The sequence below is a fragment of the Pelobates fuscus genome, chromosome 9 (assembly GCF_036172605.1).
Source record: "Pelobates fuscus isolate aPelFus1 chromosome 9, aPelFus1.pri, whole genome shotgun sequence".
Lineage (NCBI taxonomy): Eukaryota > Metazoa > Chordata > Amphibia > Anura > Pelobatidae > Pelobates > Pelobates fuscus.
This window is the reverse complement of record NC_086325.1, coordinates 100,959,357-100,975,005: the sequence shown is the minus strand read 5'-3', so window position 1 is coordinate 100,975,005 and position 15,649 is coordinate 100,959,357. Positions and strand designations below refer to the sequence as shown.

At 38.3% G+C, this 15,649-nt stretch overlaps 1 protein-coding gene across 1 annotated transcript in view; it reads right to left on the bottom strand.

Annotated features, from left to right (window-relative positions):
* Positions 1-880: 880 nt before the first annotated feature.
* NOX1 (NADPH oxidase 1) overlaps positions 881-15,649 on the bottom strand; it is a 42,587-nt gene continuing 27,818 nt past the window's right edge. The window contains exons 5-13 of the mRNA XM_063432225.1: positions 14,623-14,762; positions 14,014-14,195; positions 13,709-13,865; positions 13,331-13,423; positions 11,709-11,944; positions 11,412-11,574; positions 10,965-11,111; positions 2,261-2,385; positions 881-1,966 (exon numbers count right to left, since the gene is read on the bottom strand). Of these exons, the coding sequence (XP_063288295.1) occupies positions 1,840-1,966; positions 2,261-2,385; positions 10,965-11,111; positions 11,412-11,574; positions 11,709-11,944; positions 13,331-13,423; positions 13,709-13,865; positions 14,014-14,195; positions 14,623-14,762 (1,370 nt within the window). The 3' untranslated portion in view covers positions 881-1,839. The remainder of the gene's footprint in view (positions 1,967-2,260; positions 2,386-10,964; positions 11,112-11,411; positions 11,575-11,708; positions 11,945-13,330; positions 13,424-13,708; positions 13,866-14,013; positions 14,196-14,622; positions 14,763-15,649) is intronic.

Sequence of the window (15,649 nt, the reverse complement as noted above, 5' to 3'; positions counted from 1 at the left end):
TCTGTATTTGGATCATGTATTTATGTCATGTATTTTTATCATGTTTTGGATGATTTTGAACGTTTTTTTGCTGGTTTCTAATTTTATATATTTTCTATTTTCAGAATCCAGTTTTTATGTATGACTCCTCACGGTTATGTTTGGTAAGTCTACAGTTTTGAGTTTGGAAATTACCATATTTTTCTATCTTTTTTAGCTTGAAGTTATCGCATTGTTTCCCGTTTCCTGTTTGGATCAAGTGGGACATCGTTCTTCTTACCTGGTCTTCGGTTTTCGCAAGAAAGAGGGGGATTGTGGGAGACACAGGACTTATATAGCTACTTCCTCTATTATGTGATTGCCTGCCTGTTGTGCCTGTACAGTTTTTTCTTTCATTTTTGATAATATTTATATTCCTCTATCTTTGCTGCTGAGGAAATAAAGAAAGAGTTATGCATAATACTCGCCTCCGTGTCTTTAATAAAATCATGACTTTACGTCATGTTACTAGTAAAATCTGGGAATTATTATTTCATAGTTGTGCCTTCAGTTGAAATTGGTTTCTGCATGTGACTAGAGCTTCCTATTTTATCGGGTCTGTCCAATTACCTCAGCTATTGCAGTTTTATTTCTAAAGGGACATTCTAAGTAACGTAGCCTGCACAGACCTTATAGTAGTTATGGTCCTATGGGTGCTGTGCCCAAGTTTATGTCAATTTGTTTTTAAGCAGGGCTCTCCTTGGCACTCTTAGCGCACCCCCCTCTTCAGCTGATGTGATGAGCAAATTACACTTCTGTATTACCAAGTACAAATGTGTCCAACTCAATAGTAGAATGAAAGTTCTGGGGACAATTTCTGCGGTTGGATTGACAGAACAAACTGGGATGTCTAAAAGGTTGATCTTGACAGAGTTTAATGTTTTTTCAACATATATCACTATGTAAGATGTATAATGTAAATGTTGCAGTTGTCAACATTGGTGGCTTATAACAGGCACATCATTCTACTATGTTCTGTTTTAACGGCCCCAGCGCTGTTTCATGAAACATTTTTTAGAAGGTCTAAGAACATAACATGACGGATTTTCTAATGCAGAGGAACAAATGAAATGTCAAACGTAGAAGGAATTTCAAAACACAAAGTAACAAAAAATGTCCTCTACTAAATTTAACTCACTGCCTTTAAGCCCTTAAAGGGACACTCCACTGCCCAAATACAATATAAATAAAAATCACTGTTTAGTAGATATACCGCAAATGAAAACTTGCATGCATTTAATTTGTCTTTGCATCCCTCTTCTAACCTTGCCCAGACTTTCTGTTTCTGTCTAATCACAGACTTCCCAATGCAGCTCGATAAGAAATGTTTGCAAGGCAGGTGCTCTGGGCCTGTTGATCTGTTGTCTGCTTGAAAAGCCAGGGGGTGTAACCAGTGAAATTCATAAAAGTGTCAATTTCTATTGAAATCTGCACTACTTCCAAAATGAAAAAAAAAGAGGACAATCTCTTCAAATATAAAGATTTTCAGCAAGCTAAAGTGCTTTAGGGGTCTGGGTTGTCCCTTTAAGGACACATGATGGAACTTTCGCGTCATGTTGGCATTTTACTTCTGAAGCCGTGTCCTTAAGGGGTTAAGTGTTGTTTTCCCTTCATAAACTGGCAGTGACAGGAGTCAGGTTGTTTTAATGTAAAAATTGGAATAGTGTACGTCTTTGATGTCCTTTTACATGCAGCTTGGAAGACATTCCAATGTCATCATAAATAATATTTTCACTCTGTTTCACTCAGTATTCCATCCAAATTATTGGCGTTTTTTTTTCTCCAGATTTTTGCCTTGCACTTGCCTGTAAACAGGAATACTCAGAAGTTCTCCTTATTGAAGTAGAATTGTACTTTCCTTGGATCCATGCTAGAAAACTGGTGGCAACATTGCTGTAGATTCTTTGCAAGTGCACTTGGTCCACAAAGAAATACACCCACTGTAGATCTATAACATAAATCAAGAAGAAAGAATGAAAAATCAATCTTCCTATAATTTTTCATTTAACAATAGGGAACCATTCTCTCTTTTTCTACTAACTTATACAATGATGGTAGGTTGAAAGATCCATTTTCACTGGTAAGATACTGCTTGTATGGGAACAACATTTTCTATAAGTCCCTCTGTCGGTGGGTTCTATACAGCCCAACTCTCTATTTGTAATTGACCACAGTAGGAAAGGACAAACTCACTATTTAGAATTCATTTTGTTTTTCTAATTTTCTTGACTAATAGACTAACCTTGGGTGGGCTTCTGACACCATGGAAAACTCATTTTCCCAAAGTGGTCGTCCGTAACTCGTTTTCTGTCTCAGTCCTGTAACTGCATCAGTTGCTTCATCAAAATGAACGATGGCATGTCCAGCCTGGGTGTGAAAAAAAAGAGATATTTATTAAGGATACGGTGTTACAAAGTTCTACTTTGCCAGATATGTTTTAAAAATATGAGAATAAATTTGATAGGACCTATTAAAACAGAAAGCTATAAAACTGAAAGCCAGATTTTGTGTTCTCTCATTTGCCATTTTATTTTCTCTCTACTCCAACTTGGAAGTGCATCAAGGTATTATGAACACTTTTCTCAATGATGGATCTACCATGCGCTGGGCCAGATTTTCCATTAGGCAGAGAAGGCATCTGCTTACAGGCGCCTGACCAGTAGGGCATATTTACAGCATTTATAATGTGCCTTTTTGAACATTAGGTGGGCTGGTGAGGGACCAGTGTCTTCTGTAGTCAAGTCAGCCTCCTTTGTTTGATAACAGAGTTAAAGGAACAGTTATACACAGAACACTACCAGCTCCTCCAGTGTCTGTGTGTGAGGCTGGACAAGAAGTGGAATGGATCACTTCCTATTTGTCCACCAGTAGCCTCTCATACAGGAAATGCCTTGCAGGAGGAGCAGGGTCAGCACTAAATGATTCACACACTAAATAACAGTTTCAGCAGTTTTACTCAACCATAGAGGGTAAACACTTTGCAAATAATCCATTAAACTCAACAGTCCTGTACCCTAAACACCCAATTGTTACCTAAGCCTAAATGTAACCCCTCCCAAAACCTAAACAAACTCTTTCCTTAGTCCCTTAGTCCCAAACTTAAGCACTCAACGCCGGTACCGGAAACAAAATTCTTTACTTTAACCCTAGGTTTAACTTATCTTAAAATAAAACACACCATTTAACCCTTTACTAAACTTAACTCCTAAACCAAATAATGCTGAACACCACGCAGCTATACTCCTCTCAAGCCTTTAGTCCTCGTAACACCAAGCATCCCGTGTAATCTAACTGTGACAGTAACTCCTAACCTTAACACCCCTTTACCCGAATAACTTCTAACATTATCTTTAACCCTGCATGCATTTACACAGTTGCATACACTCACTATACTTACAGACTGAAACACAATGCGTTAAAAATTTGCAGATACATACATTTATACAGATATAGTTGTAAAATTTGAATATATATTTCAATTCAGAATTGTTAGGGTATTATAGTGACCGCCTTGTAAAAAAAAAAAAAATGCGAAAACATCCCTTGTATTCCATGCTGTTGGAGGATGTTTATAACATATCCCATGGGATCAACCAGGGGATCCCCAAGTCTACTGACGCTGTGACATCCCCCAGGTAAGGGAACCTGACACTCTGTAATCTGTTCCAGAACACATTTTGCCAATGGTCATCAAGCCCCTAAAACAAAAAAGTAGCATTTATCAAGCCCCTAAAAGCAAAAACACAAGCATTTATATGTCACTGCTTCTTCTATCTTGGCTTCCCATATTTTGTGATTGGAAAGGTAAACTGTGTAATGATCTACCAAATCCTCCTAGTATGATTTGGATTTGCCATTCTAGAGGCTTGAGTCACAGTTGAACTATGGTCCCCTTGGACACATGATTAAAGGGGCAAGCCACCACAGACCCATTGACCCTGATATCTCTTTTAACTCATTGAACTTCCTCACTGTGACTTTGGATTCTCTTGGGTCTCCTGCCTCTCAGACACATCCCATGTATTTCTCCATGTAACTTTGTGGCAATTTCCTAAAATCTATGCTAAACTTCATATGTTTCTTACTGTTGAATTGCAGTGTTATTCACTAGTGTGAGAATTCAAAGTGATATCAAAGTGAATTTCAAATTGAAGGTCAAAATGGCCGAACTGGAAAAATTCTCTAAGTCAGCTATGCTTTCCTTTCAGCTACTCTGGCCTTAAATTTGACATTCAATTAAATCCAGTTTGGATTCTCACTGTAGTGAATAACTCTGATAATGAGTGGGACAGAGTGCAACAGATAAGACTAACATTGGCAATGCCTTCTTGTAATGTTAGGTGGGGCTTCAAACAGCATAGTTCATCCTCCAGTTTCGATGCAGATCCCGTCCTTTTGCCAAACTACATCCTGCGTTACCATTGATGTGAACTTATGCTGAGAACCCCAGGCCTATATAAACCCTGCAGTTGTTCTCCATTGTGGTTGTTACTTATCTCTATTCCCAAAAGCAGGTTATTCTTTCAGTCTATATAGGTTTAATGATCTGGCTTATCAACCTTTGTTCTGTCCTCTGGCACCCCGACTCAGCTTGGCCTCTCAATGCTCTCTAAACCCTTTGATCTCAGCTTGTTACTGACTTTCCCACCTGCTTGTAGGTGACTATTTTACCTTTATATTGGCAGCATGTTAAGCTTAGCCACACTAAGGACAACTAATACACATTTGTCATATTTTCATTTCCATTAGGATACATAGATTCAATCTGTTTGTGTTGTACAGTCTGTCATTCAAGTCCCATTGAACGCCTTTCATGGGTATAGTTTGATCACTTAATGATTGTGTCCTTTTACGCCATGTGTCTGTACCAAACCTCACATTTGGTTTTATTCTTCTTTTTCTGATTTTTTTCATATCTTATCTACCCATTATTTTAACTCTAACTAATTATAAATCAATGTTTGGGCAACAAACTTTGCAAGAATATGTTCTTTGTCTTAAGGTTCCAAAGGTCATGCAATTACTATTTATATACATGTAGTTACATCAGATTATACTGGGCTTGGTATATTAAGTAAAAAGTATAGCGAAACTTAGTTTGAAAGTCTAAACAGCAATGTACTTTTTACAGAACCCTGTCTGAGGCCATTTTATTTCTGTACATAAATACTTTCCCTAATATAATTTCATCACTGTTTTATCTTCAAAATTATCTTCAATCGTGTTGTCTGTATTATAAACTGTAACAAAAAAAGGTGTGTAACCACTATAGAATTATCGATCACTTTGTTTATGCAACCCTAGCCCCACCTCTTTGCATGTGACTTGCACAGCCTTCCCAAACCTTTCCTATAAAGATAAATCTAATGTTTTTAATGTTATATTTTTAATCTAATGTTTTTAATGTTTTTAAATGTTTTTATTGCACATTCTGTTTAATTTAGTTTTTCATATTTCCTTCTATGTTAAAAGTCTTCCAAATTCTAATTCAAAGAAAAAGCTCCAGGGCCGGATGGCTTTACTAATATATATTATAATATATTTAAGAAAGAATTAGCCCCAGCTCTTACCAGCTTCTATAACACTGTTCAAACGATGGGCACTTTTCCACCTGAGGTTCTGTCTGGCCATGTCATCACTATCCCTAAACCAGGGAAGTCCCCAACGTCCTGCCAAAATTTTAGACTAATATCTTTACTGAATACAGATACAAAACTTTATGCCAAGATCTTGGCAGAGCGACTAAAGGACATAATACCAACATTAATACATTCGGATCAGGTAGGATTTGTGACCGGCAGACAAGGACAAGATAACACTAGAAAGGTGTTAAATTTATACAACATATTACAGACTACCAAGCAGGAAAGCATTATGTTATCATTAGATGCCGAAAAGGCATTCGACAGGTTAAACTGGGATTTTCTACATGAAACATTATTGGCCTATGGATTTCCACCCGGATTTATCTCAGCAGTTGAAGCTCTTTATAATACACCAACAGCAGCAGTACTCTACTCAGGATTTAAGTCAAAGACTTTTAGCATCACTAATGGGACCCGACAGGGGTGCCCACTGTCACCTTTCCTTTACGTATTGGCCCTAGAACCTCTGGCTATATCTATAAGAAACAATGAGAACATACATGGGGTACAAGTGGGTCATAACGAGTATAAACTCAGTTTATTCGCTGATGATTTCTTTTAACAATTACCCAACCATTTATATCACTTCCCTCATTACATAAAGAATTGCAGCATTACAGTCAACAATCATATTATAAATTAAACATGACAAAAACTCAAGCAATGTGTCTCGATACAACTAAATCTACAGATGAAAGATTGAAAGGAAGTTTTTCCTATGACTGGAGAGAAGATCATCTAATATTCTTAGGCATTAGAATCACTAAAAAAGAAAAAGATCTCCTACTAGTCAACTATACGAAATTACTGAAGGAAATCGATAACCAATTAAAATCCTGTAGGAATCTGTTCTTTTCTTGGGTAGGGAAAATAGCAGCACTTAAAATGTCAATATTACCTAAGATATTGTACCTTTTTAGATCATTGAATTTATTACTCCCACAAAAATATATAACAGCTATGCATGCTGCTATGGTTTACTTTAGCTGGGGTAACAAACACCCGCGAATGCCTAAAACATTATTGATGAGAAACTTGGAAAATGGAGGAATGGGGATACCAAATAAAAGGCATATTACTACTTTTCTATACTCACGAACGTTATCAGTGCTCATTCAACCAATTATATCCCTCAATGGGTGGCAATAGAAAATAATTATTGCGGATCACAGGATCTTTCAACATTATTATGGAAACCTCAACAACTACGACAATTAAACTCAAATATGCTGCCCTCTACCAAACATCTAGTGAAAATATGGGATATTTACAGAGATAAATTGTGTACAGCCAACCCATGGGCCTTAGCGACTCCAATAAAAATTTTATACTTCTGCAATGGAACGTTTCCATATCAGAAATGGGAAAAAACGGGAATTACACATCTGTTTCACCTATGTACCACAGAAGGTCTAAAATCATTCTCGACTCTCCAAAAAGAGTTTTCATTACCAGCAAGTTACACATTTGCATACCTTTCAAATTAAAGTGATCTTAGATACAGAAAAGATTCGTGTAAGAACAGAAACGATGCAATCCTCTATATCGAAGTTTGAAGAGAAATGCCTATCATTAAGCCCGCTGAAAAAATGATTGTCTTTATGCTATCAAATATTAGCCAATCCAGTGGAAAATGCAGAGTGGAAATTTATGCAATATTGGCAAGAAGATCTTCAACAGAATATTTCAATAAGGGAATGGGAACACATTTTCAACGCACATTCTGGACTAACCACTAGCACCGCGCACTTAGAAGAAACAAGGAAAATAATGTATAGGTGGTACATGGTTCCGGCCCGTTTGCATACTATCTTCCCGGACTCATCAGACAGGTGCTGGCGCTGCGACACAGATAGAGGCACTATGTTGCATGTCTGGTGGACATGTAAAGAGGTGAATATATTATGGAAGAAAATTGAAAGAATAATAAAACAAACCACAAATCAGCAAATATCTCACAACCCAAAAACAATACTGCTCCGATCACTCCCAATTAATACTACTAAAATAATCAAGAAAATGATATCCCTCTTACTGAGCACAGGGTCTTTATTAATTGCTAGATATTGGAAGTCCAAAGATCTACCTTCATCACAAGAAATTGAAGAAGTAATGTCGACAACAGTAGAATATGAATTATTAATGTGGAACCAAAGAAAAATAGGGAAGCTGAGCCCACAAATAGCCCAAATGTGGAAAACTTATCTTGAATCTAATAATAAGAATTAGTATCTGAGTAGAAAACAGACAACTTATTGGTTTTGGGTAATGTTATTATTTGAATAGTTAATGTCTACCCTGACATTCCTACTCAATTTTCAATAAGGAAAGGGAGTAAGAAAATTTATACTCAATTAAAATTAATTATATAGAAGATAAACGAGCATTATAGCAATTGGAAGTAAATTGAGACATCAAAAGGAATAGGAAGGAAATGAAAGGGAAAGAGAAAGAATATAGAAAAATAAATGAACAAAACCCCAAAGGATAATATAATAATATAAATATCAATACTTGAAAAAAAAAAAAAGGAATTTGTTATTATTTTTTTTTTTGCATAATAGAAATAATATGGTTAGGGTAGGGTTAGGGCTAGGAGTACCTCTACCCCTACCCCTAACCCTACTCCTAACCCTAACCCTACTCCTAAACCTACCCCTAACCCTACCCTAACCTTACTCCTAACCCTAACCCTAAACAAACCCTAACATGGATTTCAAGATCAGAGACAACATGGGTTTACTTCAGGGAGATCATGCCAAACTAATCTAAGTGTTTTTTTTGATTGGGTAACTGAAATAATAGATCAGGGTGGTGCAGTAGACATTGCTTACCTAGATTTCAGTAAGGCTTTTGACACTGTTCCACATGGAAGGCTCATCAATAAACTGCAATCTTTAAGTTTGGATTCCAATATTGTTGAATGGGTTAGGCAGTGGCTAAATGACAAGCAACAAAAGGGGTTGTAGTCAACGGAGTATATCTGAAGCAAGGTCTAGTTACCAGTGGGGTACCTCAGGGATCTGTACTTGGACCCATTCTCTTTAATATTTTTATTAGTGATATTGCAGAAGGTCTTGATGATAAGGTATGTCTTTTTGCTGATGATACTAAGATATGTAACAGGGCTGATGTTCCAGGAGGGATAAGTCAAATGGCAAATGATTTAGAAAAATTAGAAAAATGGTCACAGGTGTGGCAACTGACATTTAATATGGATAAGTGAAAGATAATGCATCTTGGACGTAAAACCCAAGGAGTACCGTATTTTTCGCTCCATAAGACGCACTTTTTTTCCCCTCAGAAGTGAGGGGAAATGTCTGTGCGTCTTATGGAGCGAATATGAAGCTTTACTTACCTGTCTTGCAGCGTTGGCCGGCAGCACAGGGCGCACCGCGGTACTGGAACTTGAATTTCATGTTCCGGTTTCCGGCGGGACTGAAAGGAAGTGTGCACAAGCTGAGTGCGCACTTCCTTTCAGTCCCGCCGGAAACCGGAACATGAAATTCAAGTTCCAGTACCGCGGTGCGCCCTGTGCTGCCGGCCAACGCTACAAGACAGGTAAGTAATTATGGGACAAGGGGAGGGGGACCGTATGGGAGAGAAGAATATGGGGAGGGGGATGAAGTCTATGGGGAGGGGGGGGAGATGAAGTCTATGGGGAGGGGGGGGAGATGAAGTCTATGGGGAGGGGGGGGAGATGAAGTCTATGGGGAAGGGGGGAGATGAAGTCTATGGGGAAGGGGGGAGATGAAGTCTATGGGGAGGGGGGGAGATGAAGTCTATGGGGCGGGGGGGAGATGAAGTCTATGGGGAGGGAGATGAAGTCTATGGGGACGGGGGGAGATGAAGTCTATGGGGAGGGGGGGAGATGAAGTCTATGGGGAGGGGGGAGATGAAGTCTATGGGGAGGGGGGAGATGAAGTCTATGGGGAGGGGGGGAGATGAAGTCTATGGGGAGATGGGGAGATGAAGTCTATGGGGAGGGGGTGGAAATGAAGTCTATGGGGAGGGGGGGAGATGAAGTCTATGGGGAGGGGGTGGATGAGGTCTATGGGGAGGGGGTGGGTGAAGACTATGGGGAGGGGGTGAGTGAAGACTATGGGAGAGAGGAGAAGACTATGGGAGGGGGGGACACTATGGGACAGGGGATAAAAAAAATATTCTGTACAAACTGTCCCATAGTAAGAAACACTATGGGACAGTTTGTTCAGAATATTTTTTTTCTGGGTTTCTTCCTCTAAAAACTAGGTGCGTCTTATGGTGAGGTGCGTCTTATGGAGCGAAAAATACGGTAATTATTTCAGATGACTTAAAGGTAGGAAGACAATGTAATAGAGCAGCAGGAAATGCTAGCAGAATGCTTGGTTGTATAGGGAGAGGTATTGGCAGTAGAAAGAGAGAAGTGCTCATGTCATTGTACAGAACACGGTAAGACCTCACTTGGAGTATTGTACGCAGTACTGGAGACCGTATCTTCAGAAGGATATTGATACTTTGAAGAGAGTTCAGAGAAGGGCTACTAAACTGGTTCATGGATTGCAGGCTAAAACTTAAAACATGTATAGCTTGGAGGAAAGACGAGACAGGGGGATATGATAGAAACATTTAAATACCCAACCCTAACTCTACTCCTAACCCTGCTGCTACTCCTAAACCTACCCCAATCCTAAACCTACTACTAACCCTACTCCTAATCCAACCATAACCCTACTCCTAACCCTACTCCTAACCCAACCCTAATCCTAACCCTACTCCAAACCCAACCCTACTCCTAACCCTACTCCTAACCCAACCCTAGCCCTACTCCTAACCCAACCCTAATCCTAACCCTACTCCGAACACAACCCTAACCCTACCCCTAACCCTACACTTACACAAAGTCCCAAATTCCCAAAGTGCCAAGCCGAATTGCCGAAGTACCGCATTTTGGAAGTGCCGAACCGAATTGCCGAAGTGCAGAATTGCCGAATCGAACCAAATTTTTTGCCCATGCACATCCCTATTGTCCTTCATTTTTTAGATTGAGATGGATTAATGGTTGTACCACAGATAATTAGTGGAGCAAAATAGTGTAAAATAATCTTGAGAATCAACATTTCACCTTTCTTGTTGTGCGTTAACATCATTACACACATATTACTTAAAAGCATAAAAATGCAGTTTATACAATTATAGAGCTACACTCATTGTAGCCACTATATCGTAAAAAATCCACATGCTTTACACAAGTTATCTATGCTACATGTTACAGAATGTGAATCAGCCTCAAGTTATTTTGCTAGCATGTATTATACGTACAATGCTGCTGTCCCAATTGGTGAGAAAGAGTCTGTAATTAAGGAATCCATCTTTTCCAGAGGAGATCATTTCTTGCTCAAGAGAGCGAAGAAGATCAGCAAACCAGGCAAATGCTCCAGTATCTCGACAGATCCAGTAGAAATAGATCTATAATATAAAGTGGAGAAGAGGAACATCTAAATAGTTTATTTTCTTATTACTCATCAATAATTAATATACTGTTCTATAGAGGTTATTCCATCATTTATATTGTGTGTGCTAAGAATACATCAAACTAAAGGTAAATATGTTCACAATTAGGTCAGACTGAAAGTAAGATGCATTTGTCTATGAACACATGACATGCTGCTATCTCTGTCCTTGATTTCAATTTACCAATCTAAATCGCTATTCAGACGTAGATTCACAATGCCATACATTTTTTTGTGTTACACTTTTTTATGATACCTTTTGGGTTTTTAGCCGTTGATCCTCTTTTTGAAGCTTGTACCAAATGGATTTCAAGATGGATGCAAAGGGAGTGACCCCGATCCCAGCACCAACCAGCATGCTGACCTCGTACTTGAAAACATCCTCACTAGCTGTCCCAAATGGACCGTCAACCTCCAGTCTAATTACAAAGAAATTTGCAGTTATTGCCATATTAAAGAAAAGAAGAAATACTTTACAAATAACATATAGAAGGACTTTGAGAAATGGTAGTAATCATCAAGAAGAACAAGTGACCTTTTGGCTGTGTCTCACCGTGGTGTGTTATCTGCTTTCTCCTGAAAGTCCTGAATCAGTTTCTCAGTCCAGTCCCCTGCAGAGCGGATGTGCACAGAGAAGAAGTCTTCTTCCGGGGCCGAGGTTAGAGTGAATGGATGCCATTCCAATGTAGAAATTGTTGGGCAGTTGATAAAGATGTATTGCCCCACTTCCATACTAAATCCTTGTTTTTTCATCTGAATCTCAAGAACCTTAGATGGATGACTGACAGCCTAGGAGGACAAGACAGGAGTGAAGAGTTTAGGTAAATTCTATTATATCTTGATTTTAAGGAATGAGGATAATTGACTTGTGGGCCCAGGATTTAAAACACAGCCTAAAATAACTCCCAGCCAAAGGGAGAAATAGTAGGGAAAGTCACTCAATCCTCTATCCCAAATCCGTAATAAACCTAGACAATAACTTAAATGAACATTAAATGAATGTTTGAAATAACTTTGTTGAGTAATTTGTTTAAAATGAGGACAACTGTCCTCTTTTTAACTATATTACCCAATAAAGTTTTTTTTAATTATTTATTTAGAGGACACTATAGTCACCAGAACAACTATAGCTTAATGTAGTTTTTCTGGTGAGTATAATCATTGCCTTCAGGCATTTTAATACAAACACTGCCTTTTCAGAGTAAAGGCAGTGTTTACATTGCCCCTAGGGACACCTCCAAGTGGCCACTTCTCAGATGGCCACTGGAGATGCTTCCAGGGGCAGTGCTGCATAGTAGGCGGCACTACCATTTAGCGTCTCCACGCACTGCATGAGGACGCTGAAATTTCCCCATAGAGATGCATTGATTCAAGGTGGAGGTGCTGATTGGCCAAAATGGCGTTTGGCCCCAACCCCTTGGCACTTTTAGCCAATCCAATGCTTTCCTCATGGGAAAGCATTGGATTGGTTAAAAATCGGCAATTCTGATGATGTCACCAAGGGGACGGGGCCAGTGCCGGCGGACCTGCGCGGCGCTGGAAATAAGCTGAGTTTGAATTGCTTTTAAGAGGGCTAAGTGGGGGGCAAGCCACCTAAATGGTGGGTTTAGCCGTATAGGGTCAGAAATAAATGTTTGTGTTCCTGACCCTATAGTGTTCCTTTAATTTCCATTTGTCCCCTCATTCTTCTATTTCTGGATTGGCATTGACTGGATCCAGAATAGTTTATATTTATTGTCAAGGATTTAGAACACACTTTCCACTACATGCAATTGTAACTTATATGTTTAATGTGGGTCGATAAATTTGTGAACCAGTTGTTTAGCAATGAATGCATGGAGTAGACTTAATTCTTTATTATACTCTGTTTTGACTTTATTAGTGTGACCCAACATATTGTACATTAGTATGGAACCTTTAAAATTATGGTGACCACAAATTACTTCCAGTGGGTGTTCTGGAGCAACAACTTTTATTGGAAATAATTAGCAAATATTTCTGAGTGGTAAATTGACGATACTCGTAAAGGCTTTGTGCTAAGCAGCAAAATGCTATTATTAATGTGATGTTTGGGCAATATGCATCTCTTGTGTTGTTTACTGTCCCTCCTCATGCTGTCATGGGTATGTTGATATATATGAAAACATCCATAATCTAATTCACCGTGTGACTTACCTTTGTCACAACAACTCTCTGTTGAGATCGATAAAACCTCAGAATACGTTCAAAAACATATAGAATTATTGGTGCTAAAATCCACTTCCAAGTCTGGAAAAAAACATAAAATATTTAAGTAAAATTTGGAAAAAAAATATTATTATACATTATTATTATTATTATTATTATTAAAAAACACATTTTAATAATTAGACAAACCATCGCTCAAATTGCTCTTTTTGACTAAAAGGTTCATCACAACTAATTTGATAACTGAAATAATACAAAAGTTCAATTCTCATATTTCTAATTTTTAAACAAAATCTAATTCCATCATAAATCAAAGATACAATATTACACACTAGTACACATGAGGCAGAGGGTTTTAGCCCTTACCATAGGATCATTGCCTTGGAAAACGGGTACGAGGCATTGATTATCATCTTCCTCATTGCTGTTTGGGGTAACCTGTTTCCATTCCATGAACTTGTCTTTACAGGATGAATAAACATTTTGTTTCATACTGTCAGGTGTCTGTCCTCGTACAAGACGTCTGTAGTAGCATGGTGGGGAAAGAAATGTAAGCAGCAAATCAGTGGACTCGGTATATTGTGTATATTACAGAAAGTTGTTAAAAGAGGTGTTAAATCCCGTATTACATATTTGGTCAGGAATATGCAACAACAAGGGTCAACACTTACCCAACTCCATGAATCAGAAGACCCACAAAAAAGACGACAAAGAGGTGGTGTGTGTACCAGAAAACCTCGAAGAAGCTTCTACGGATGAACTCCGTGGAGGAGGTAATCATAACTATCAGCGCCAGAGTGATAACTACGCCCGTTATACCAGCAATGGTTGTGAATACAATATAGGATGGTGTCTGTGAATAGGAAAACGTGTTATATCACTCTGTATAACCTTAAATATCCACATTACTCCTGACAATTAGTCTTGTGAGCAGGTGATATGTTTTATCATATTCTTTTAAAAGCAACATTTTGCAAATCAGTGATCCTACTACTCCTCGTTCCAAAGCATTCAGACCAAGTGTTTCCCTCTATTGCTGCTCGGTTGTTGCATTTTGCAATCACTATAACTTTTTGCACATAATCTACCGTCTTTAATGTTCTTCACAAGCATTCTGCCCATATCTATTCACCATAATTATTGTAAAAACTGACATTATTCCATACAGCTCATACCACTATATACATCAGTTCATAATCGAACCAAGCAAGCCTATGGTTGTCTTGCTGCTCATACAATGTATTCAAAAGAGCTTATCATCATAACATATGGTCGAATACCTGTTCCTTGGATCTCATAGGGTTCACCCATCCTTCATTTTCCCCAATGATTGATAACTTTCCTTTTAGAGTGGTATCCGGACTCAGTATCCCATCGTAGAACCACTCCACGTTAAGTAAGTGTGCAATGGTATGAACAGCTAAATAGAGAAAATAAATATGTATAGGAATACAATAGCACGGCGAAACATAAGTAGCACCATCACAAAGAAGTTGCTAAACTCTTAAATAGCATCTCCTTACCTACCAATAACATAGCCTTTTAATGCAGTGAGGGGCAATGTGCCACTATCCCTGTAGCACTGAAATAAATCACATGCGTGTAAATATGTTGTTAGATGCCTTCAGGACCCTCATATAATCTGAGGAGGTCACAAGTGATTTCCATTTGAGAAAGAACCAGAATTTAATGGTGGTCATCGAAAGTATTCCATCCACATGAAGAGAGGTGGAGGGTTAATATAACAAGGTAGATGACTACAACTAAACCCTACTCCTTACTATATCATGTGTAAAGAAAGATCAAAGTTACTCAATATATATTGTACATTAGCACCCTAGCTAAAAAAAGACCAGTCACCTGATCCCTTATATGCTACTTTTAGGTGGGTCCCAAATTCTTAATAATGTAATAACTCCTCTTAATATAGGTCCCTCATTCCCAAATAAAATACTCCCCTTCATTTTAAGGTCTTAAAATAAAAGTACCCCTTATTCCTACCTACTTACTTCTTTACTTATTTATAGAAAGTGGTGGGTTTTCTCCATAACCCTTACAAAAATGTAAATAGTAATTGATATTTGCTTTATGCAGATCATATTCTATTAATGGAAATAGGTTCATAACCTCTGATGTATGATGGAGGTGACTGTGTAACAAGCTATTCACAAAGCATCTTTGAGTAAGCCATACTCTCGTTTCATAGTATTAATGTTATAGGAATGTAGTCCTAATGGCTTTAGCATTAATTAAATCAGGGGACTTGACATGGGACCTGAAGAAGCTGTACTTATGTATTGATTGTCC